At 48.0% G+C, this 9,309-nt stretch overlaps 1 protein-coding gene across 3 annotated transcripts in view; it reads right to left on the minus strand.

The window, feature by feature from the left end:
* COLGALT2 (collagen beta(1-O)galactosyltransferase 2) overlaps window positions 1-9,309 on the minus strand; it is a gene marked incomplete at its 5' end in the record, with an annotated part of 59,663 nt that overhangs the window by 49,228 nt on the left and 1,126 nt on the right. For 2 of the 3 annotated variants that reach the window (XM_080407582.1, XM_080407583.1), the window contains one exon: window positions 9,144-9,267. In XM_080407582.1, the coding sequence (XP_080263708.1) occupies window positions 9,144-9,267 (124 nt within the window). Of the gene's footprint in view, window positions 1-4,821; window positions 5,511-9,143; window positions 9,268-9,309 lie in introns of those variants that run through there. The other variant, XM_080407584.1, reaches the window with a different exon arrangement.

Here is a 9,309-nt window from a genome sequence, read left to right on the forward strand (position 1 = left end):
TTCCCTAGCAAGAAAATGGAAGCATTTTACTCCCCTTTATTTCTTTTCATGGAGTCATCTAAATGCAAGTTTGTTGGAAGAAAGACTACGCAACGTCTTGCACAACAGGAACATCATCTTAATCATAGTTCCAAGGTTGTGCAAGACCCATCTCACTCTTAATCCCACTTAGTCTATGATTATGTTATTAAAGCTATATTATAAATAAAGTATCCACTTTTTGTTATTTGTTATCGCAAACAAATATGAATGGGAAACTAAATCCCACAAGTTTAAATGACAAGCCAAGTGAAAAAATTTAATTTCTAAAACCTAAGTTTTAATAGTCACATGGAAGTCTAAGCACAGGTGATCAAATTTTAAATAGATGAAAAACACCAGTGGACAGAAGCAACAGAGACTGGAACTTCAGCATTCCTAAGTGATTAATCCTGACCATGAAGATTTAAGTGACCTTACTGCACAGATGGAAACAAGGACAGAAAACACAGCGCATTTGAAAGCCAACACTTCCCAGTGAGTAATAACACCCATTAAAGTTTCAAATTATCCCTGCATCTTACCAGATATTGTCCTCTATGTAGAATTTTTCACATTTGAAGAGCAGACTGTTGAAGAATAAGAAAACGCTCAGATAGAGTATCATCAGCTAGTTCTAGACTAATAATATATAATCATCAAAGTTAACTATTATACTGATCTCATCAGCTTCTATTTTCAGCTACAACTAGTTCTTTCAAGCTTTAACCATTCACTCACTGGAGCCAGCGTTACAGTATATCCACTGATCCCTCATCTGGGATTTATTCCAGCTTTCCACCAATCTCGCCTATCTTTCACATTATCATTTCTGAAATTAAGCATACTCTGATCAGCAAAGCAGGCACACATTTTCAAGCACAAAAGAACCTAATTATTGCTTCCAAGCTCCAACTCATTTAATGCAAGCAATTAATCCCCAGGTTAGTAAGAGATGAGAGAGCAGATGGCACACAACTATGAACTAGCAGGTCTTTAAAGATGAAATTACAACTTTCTTGCTATACTGTCAGTTAATCCAAGGCTAAGGGAAGTGTGAGCCAGTGTGATAAACTGCTGAATACACATGCATTTACTTTGCCCACTACAGCCAAGAAGAACCCACCCGACAAATGCTCTTTACCTATAATTGAATGGATCTCAAATACACCATCAGCATTGCTACTGTTCAAAATAAAACCAAACCTTAGCCCTCAACCACCCAAAAGAGTTGGAGCATGCTGACTACGTAACTTCAGGGTCAGTTTTGTCCAAGACAGAGAAGAACATTTTTCCCTCCCTTTGCAGTTCTCCAGCACCAATGCAAACAATGCAGCAAGCCTGCCTAACGTGCCCAAGTTCCCTGACTCAGCTAGGCTGTTTGCAGCACAGTCACTGACACAGCCCTGAGAAAAGCTTAGCCCACCCCCGTTAAATGTGCCAAGTGCAGCCACGCAAGGAGTGTTTAGAAGAACACTCCCTAGCTAACAAATAGCTTGACTTTGGTCCAACAGCCATGTTTTCTTGAGGCTCTTGACTGTTGCTGGGCACTAGCCTGTTTCTCACAGCGTTATGTATTTTTGAGCCAAATGCTGGCTAGACTTTCCACAAGCACCAGAGGCGAGGGCTGTGACCCCTTTCTCCTTCACCAGAAGGGACAACTGTCACCTCCAGCATTATTCTTCCACAGCTACCTCCAGCATTATTCTTCCACAGCTACACAAGCACCAAGCTGAAGAGCAGAGAGGGAGGCTGGGTTCTGCTGCTGAAGCAGGGAGTCTTTGCTGTTGCCACCTCGGTGGCCAGCACCACAGGTTCACAGACAGACTGCCTATGGCCAAGTCTATCCCAGCAAGCGGAGCAGGGACCAGGGCTGGGACAAAGACCCAAGTACTGTTCCACAGGAATTTCCACCGTTAGGTCATTAGTACAATCCTGGGATGATCTGGCCTGTGCCCACCAGTGCTCTCCGGGAAAAGGATGGCTGGGGTTAATACAGGCCAGGGACGATTCCCAGGAGGCGGTCTGGATGCAGCTCCCTAATTCTTGGAGGGGGAAGGAAGAAAGGAAGGAAGCATTGAACTGAAAGGACATGGGTCACAATGTGCCAGTTGGCTTTGGACCAAACAGCCTGCTTGATTCATTAGTAGCCAGCAATTTCTTCCGCAGCAACTGAAGAAGTCAGAATTAGACAAGAAGGAAGTATGAGACTGTCCCACATACATCTTTTGCTCAGGATCTGGCTAACAAAGATTGAGATTAATTGATACAGGCTATGAAAAGAAAGTGTCTGCTTCAAACTCGTACATTGACTCTTAACTCCCCTTTATTGCCACTCATAAAGCTTCCACCCTACAAACTTGAGGAATCTGCCATTGAATTTAAGCCCTCAAGCAATACAGAGAGCATATGGCAGTTAAAGAGATGATACATGTTCTTAATTTTTATTCTCAAGACCTACATTTGGGCATTTTAAAATGCTGACTTACTCCAGAAAACTTTGAAGTAGAATATAAGCAGCAATGAAGGAATGCAACTCTTTGTCAACGACCACTTCACCGCCCTTCACACCAAGCTATCCCAGTAATGCAACAGCACAGGGATACAGGCAAATCCCGGGATTTATCTGTTGAAAAGGCTCATGTCAGGCACAAAGTCTGAAATGTGAGACGCTTCCAGAAATGGACTGTATTGTTTCATTTGTTCTCAAGAGACTGGATAGATACCATATGTGAGCTTCCTCTCAGTGGGTATGTTGTGCCCTGAACATACCTGGCTCCACAAAAGCTCAAGTTTTATTGGGGAGCTGAAGAGAACAGGACTAACCCTCTCCAAAGAATTGCTGCCACCCTACAGGTGCTGTTCTCTGTGGCAACTCAGTGCATCTACAGAACTTCCTTTTCAGGGGCCGTGATTTTTTTGTCATTCTCATTTTATAAAGCTTGACATTTTAAACAGCAGATTTTCCAGTTTAACCACCACCTGCACCTGTGTGCAATCCTCTTAAAAATGGAGTGATATTCTTATCAGAATCTTAGAATATTTGAAGTTATCTTACACTGTTATTTCACTAATAGCCCTCACAAATACTTTCACACAATACCGGAGAGATCTTAAGTAGAGTAAGAATAATGCAAGCAATGTACTAAAAAAGTTGTAGAGCTAACCAGTGCTCTGCAGGATTTAAAAATAAAAAACAACCACACACAACAAACTTATTCTGCACTTGCAGAGCAACAGGCATCCAGGATTCACCTTACTTTGGGGATCGGGTCTGCACTTACAACTCCCACTTACGTTTAATAAAAACCAAGCTTAGCTGAATCACAGTCTGTACACAGGGTTTGATATCTACTCCTACATCTGCTAACATGAAATCCAAACCAGCCAAATTCCCACTGACACAAATGAGAGCACAATCATGGACCTACACACAGATGAGCCTGGCATTCATTCACCCACTGCCATACACCAGCCTGTAATTCCATGGCCACGTTTGTGTGGCACACCACATTCAGGCTGATACCACAATCTGCTCTGTACACCCTCAATAAAAAAAAAAAACTAAAATTAAAAAAAAAAAACAAAAACAAAAAAACCAAACACACCCAACCACCAACCCACCAACAAAACACAAAAGTGCCATGCACTGATTATACCAGCCACGGATTTTCTGCAAAGATCTGTAGAATACTTGAAGACAGTAACAGGCACGTTCCTGAAGCATGCACTGAGACATCTAATGCTGTCTGCCTAATGACACTCCAGCATCAGCGATGTGGCTGGGAGGAGTGGTTTTCCCTACATCCCTTTATACAGAGTAAAACTTGTATTGACTTTTGAAGTTAACAGGAGTCTCCCCACTGACTTCACTGAACTTTGGATCAGACCCTGTAGCACCATTTCTTATTTTACAGGATTACCACACTCAAAAAGAAAAATCTCTTTTGGGTCCTCCCAAGCAATTCCTGTTTCTCCCAACAATTGTGTCAGGTTGAAAGAAAAAGACTTTTTTTTTTTTTCTTTTTACCCTTATAAATAAAGGCAGATTAACCAGTTCCCAAATTGGTCCATTTCCTCCATCCCGACACACACTTGGTTGCCACAGCTGCCCCCATGCTGTGATTTCTGAATACATCTTTGAATCTATCTTTCGGACTACAGCCTTGCAACAATGCTCCTTTTCAATGCCCACCAGCACCTCCTCAGCAGGCCGGCTCTCCGGCCCTGGCAAGCCCCGACCAGCTGCCCACAAAGCCCGGTATTTACCGGCCAAGCAGCGGCACCCCGCTCCGGCCCCGGCGCTCCGTACCGAGCTGTGGGTCCGGACAAACGCTCGGGCAGGCGGGCAGTGTCCCCAGGCTGCGGGCCAGCCCAGCTCCCAGCCGTAGCCCCACGCCGCCCGCACGCCGCCGCGGCCGGGAGAACCCCGCGCCCGTCGCCCCGGGGGGCGAGCTCTGCCCCAGCCGCACACGCCGGCTCTCCGGCCCCGACGGTAGGAGCTGCCCCTGCGCGTCGCCGCCGCCTTCCCCCCGCGCCTCGCCCCGGCTACCTGCGCTGCGCGGAGGCAGGGCGGCCCTGCGCCCCCGCCGGAGAGCCAGGGGTGGCCGGGGCAGCGCAGGCAGCCCCTTCCCCCTTCCCGGGCACGGCCACGCCGCCGGCTGCCCCCGCAACTCCCCGCCATGCACAAGCCGGGTGGAAGCCGAGGCGCTGGGGGGGCCGGGGCTCTGCTCGCAGCCGGGGGGCGGCGGGGCCAGGCCGGGGTCCCCGCTGCGTCGCATCGCCCCCCGCCCCTCCCCTTACCAGAGGGCGATCCTGCTCTTGGGGTAGCGCAGCCTCTCCACGCAGCCGAGGAAGTGGGGCAGCGTGTGCGCGGCGTTGCGGGCGATGATGGCCAGCAGCACGGTGGGCTTCAGCAGAGCCGACTCGGGCAGGGGCTGGGGCTCGGGGCTCGGAGGCGGCGGCGGCGGCTCCGGGGGCAGGCTGGCCCCGCAGCCGCCCAGCAGCAGGAGGAGGAGGAGGAGGTGGTGAGGGGGCCGGGGGGCGCGGAGCCCGGCGCACGCAGCCATGATGGGCGCGGGGCGGCCGCGGGGAGCCGCGCCAGCAGTGCGGGGCGGCCGCTGCAGCGCGCCCGGCGCCGCAGGGAGGAGGAGGAGCAGCGCCTCCGCCTGCCCGCCCGGCCCAGCGCCCCCAAACCCGGCCTTTGTGGGCAGCACGGCTCGCCGCACCTCCTCCGGCACGGCACGGCACGGCCCGCCCCCCGCAGGCTGCCGGGCGAGGACGCGACCCCGACCCCGCGGGGCGCCGGGGCGGCCCAGGCGCGACCCTCTCGTCCCCCGGCCCGCTCTGGTTTGTGCAGCCCGCACGCACCTGCCTCACTTTGGTCCCGGTCAAAGTTACAAACCCGTCAGCCCAGGTTTGGGTTTAAAAGCGCCCTGTGTGGCTGCCGCGGCCGCCTGCCCTCCGAGGGCTGGTGTAATGCTAACGCCCCTGCGCTTGCTGCTTGCGGTAAGATCTCACCCTATTCCCCACCCCGTCAGGGAACGAAGGTTACTTTGCGCTTTTATATCAAAAAGTATTTTGCAAACATCTCTGGGATGCTGGCGCAAAGCCACCTGAGATGCTGTATCCATCCCACGCTGCAGGACGGATGCACAGTGTGGTGGTCCCAGCTGGAACGTGGCTGGAAGATGAAGACATTCCCTTTATTTCATTGACTTGCCCGCCACGGAACCACTCCTATGAATGGACTGATGACAATTTAACAAGATAAATAAAACACGTTACAGCAATGAAAATTATTGGGTCATGATCTTAAAAGGGCCTAGTAATCATTGCTCTTAGAAGTTAATAGGATTTGGGTATGTTTTCAAGATGAAATCTCCAATTATGGGCCCCATCATGGCATATCTGTTTTTTACTGTAGGTTTTTACCTCCGATGTGAACAAACCCACTTCAAGCAGGCAGCACTGGTGTCTATACGCTTGCAAGCCTCATACAGGAGGAAACATTTAGCAACCAGACAATTGTTTATTAACTATCCATGACCTCATTGTGAATTGTGTGCAGGTAGTGTCTCTATATATAGTTCGTGTCTGTGGTGTTCTTTGTTTACAGAATGTATTTATCATCCAAACCAAGCTGCATTGTCTCAGTTTCCTGATCAGATGACTCCCAAAAAAATTAACACAAAAAGAACCACCCTACGAAAAACAGTAAACTTCAATAAAGAATCTCCAGAGGTCAAATCATCGGCACTAAAATTTTAGAAGCTTCTGCAATTTGTAACCATCTTTCTGAACGATTAATGAAAATATATTCTTTCTGTTTGCCCTTCACGACACCTTTATAATTGTCCTTCTAGAATGATACATTAATGAGGCTTTTCTTTCATGGTTAGTTTGCCACATGTTGCTTTTATGCTTGGATTCATCAACCAAATAGAAGGAGCAGCTTTGTGGTCTGTACGACGCGATTAGGGTTTTGCCGGAGCCAGCTGAATCCTCATGCACATAATGCCGCTGCCGCCCACGGGAGCACTCGCATTTGGAGCATGGGGACTAATGCTACTTGCATTATGCTTGACATGGAGGGCTGGCAGCTGGCTTTGTCCATCCACTGGGTGTTCAAGCTGGGCCACAATCCTGGTTTTAGGAGGCTATGTGGCAACTTCAGGAAAAACACGCACCTCCCGTAACTCCTCTTTGCCGTGCCTCTACAGCTGCACATGCAACAACACAGGCTGTGTACCAAGTGCTCCCTTCTCATGTGAGGGGATGCAGGGCCAGACCTCCCCCGCAGCCCAGAGCCAGCATGGCCAGGCCAGGGCCAGGGCCGAGTGGAGATTATTTGCCCCACAAAGGAAGACCTAAGAGGCAGAGACTGGAAAGCAATGGCTTTGTCCTGCGTGCAAAGCAAAGTTTAAAGGTGCGATCCAGTTACGCATTATTGCAGTCAGCATGTTTGCAGAAGGCTGAGTGCGAGCCTGTACAGCTCTTAAAGTCTTCAGTGAAATCTAAAGTACCTTCAGCTCTTTACAGACTACTCCCTTCTTTTTGTTTTGTGAACAGCATCAGGACCATAACAATTTGCTGGGGGCAAAATGCAATGCCTCCAGCAGCATCCTACAAATGGTAATTTTCTCTTCAAAATTATATTCCACTCACTCATACAACTTACTTTGCTGGCTGCCTCATGGTGGTACACAAAACAAAAAATCCGGCCTTACCCTAGAAAGCAAACAGTAGATGCCTGACACTTGAGATGTTTCTCCATGGAAAGGAGAAAGGAGTCAACTCAGCTTAATTTCTTACTCACATCCACATAGCACGGGTGAAAGTTTGGAAAGTTCAGGTAAGCAGTTACCCTTACAAGTCATGTCATTCTTACATCTATAAATGCTTATATCTTTATGTGCATATACCAAGAAACCTGCATATATTTTGACTTCTTTTTTAGTGGCTAGAATTATATCCTGTGGGTTTTTAGGCCAAGACCTAATCCTGCTGTGACCAGACAATTAACCACCCTGTGTTGAAATATTCTAGCTTTGAGGAAGAAACAGCTTTTTGCAGATATAAGTCCCACAGAAATAATTTTAGGCCATTTGTTTCAGCCTCCCCTAAATATCCACACCAAACAAGAACAGTCCAGCTGTGAGAACTATCTCTGGCAGTGGCATACTCCCTTGTTTTTGTGGGTAACAAGTTCTCTCAGAGGCAGCTTTCTTCTAATTTAGACTTGTTTCCCATGCAGCAGAAAACAGAGGATCCACTCTTCTGATAAAGCATATAATGTATACGGATCTACAAGAATCTATAGACAAGTCTATATCCTTTCATTTGCTTCTTCACCTCCAAGGATACAAATCCACCCAATTCTTTTCCCATTAGCCAAGTGGGCTACTGCTGCCAACTCTTCCATGAAAGTCTCAGAGATTGGATTCTTTTTTTTCTTTTTTTTTTTTTAATTTACTTATTTTGTGCCCAGGGAATTGAAGTGCTGGCTAAAACAATGCTTTTTAAACAGGCCAGCCTCCTCAAAATTGCTTGAAGATTGGCCCCAGTATGGCTTCCTGTGGCTACAAACCACGTGCCAGTTTAGGTACTCAATACACATAGATTAATTTTCATTGATGCTTTCTTATATAATTACCATTAAGCCAATAAACAAGATGGGTTAAAGACAACACTGTTCATTTTTCACTAGGCCCAGCATCAATCTGATCATCTCAAGGTCATGCTTGGGGTTTCCTTTAACCAGTGTAACTGTTTGGCAGCTTCCAAGGTCAGCCACATTTTAATTCGTGTAGCCTGATCAAGAACAAGCACAGCATACAAGTGAGGGCTGTGCAGCCTCTCATCTGACGCAACAATATGCTCTGTGTATCTGTTAAGAAAACCACACAGCTTTTTTTGTGCATGGGCACAGCACAAAGCTATCCAAAATGCTGCAAGAGACAGGCCTGACTTCATTTAAACCAGTGTTTGAAATCTATCAGAAGAGGTGCCAAGACAGATGGAGCTGCTAAGCCAGACCTGGGACACTTTACATTAGGCAAACTGTATTTGCACTGGATGTCAGAAATATTTTTAAGTAAAGCAGTCCAAGATGCTTTTAATAACAATACCCTGAATTTTAATCCCTTAACCAGCCTATGAAAGCTTTGAACACCATACATTACAACATTCTTTGCTTTTGTTTCTGTTTTCTCCCTTCATACTTTCTCTCCAGGCATTTCTCTCCCTTTGCAAGGGGACTTTCACTCACATTAGGTTTTGTTATGTTCACCTGCAGTTTATACTCCCCACAACCATTTTCCCCTCTTTCCCTCGAGACTAAAATCTTCCACCTTTTACACAGACACCCTCCAGCGACATGGACACCACTGCTTCACCCTCGCTGCCCACCTCACACTATCCACCCCTGTTCCCCAGGCTTTCTCCCAGCTCAGGGCCCCACGGGCCCACCTTTGGCAGGCCTCACCGGCTGCTCCGCTGGCCCCACGCTGATTAGAGACTCCTAGAATGGTCTGAAGCGACGTTAAAGACCATGTCGTTCTAATCCCCCCGCCACGGGCAGGGATACCTTCCCCTAGAGCGGGTTGCTCAAAGCCCCATCCTACCTGGCCTTGAGCACCTCCAGGGGTGGAGCTGCTGGTAAGGACAGCAAAGCCTCTGTGCCCAGGCGTGTTGGAGGGAGCTCCGGACATTCCTTCCTCCGGACATTCCTTCGTGTCTGTGTGGCACCTGCGAGTGGTGATGGGATGAGTTACGCATGGAGATCCTCTC

Source organism: Falco punctatus, assembly GCF_963210335.1.
Source record: "Falco punctatus genome assembly, chromosome: 11".
In the NCBI taxonomy this organism is placed as follows: domain Eukaryota; kingdom Metazoa; phylum Chordata; class Aves; order Falconiformes; family Falconidae; genus Falco; species Falco punctatus.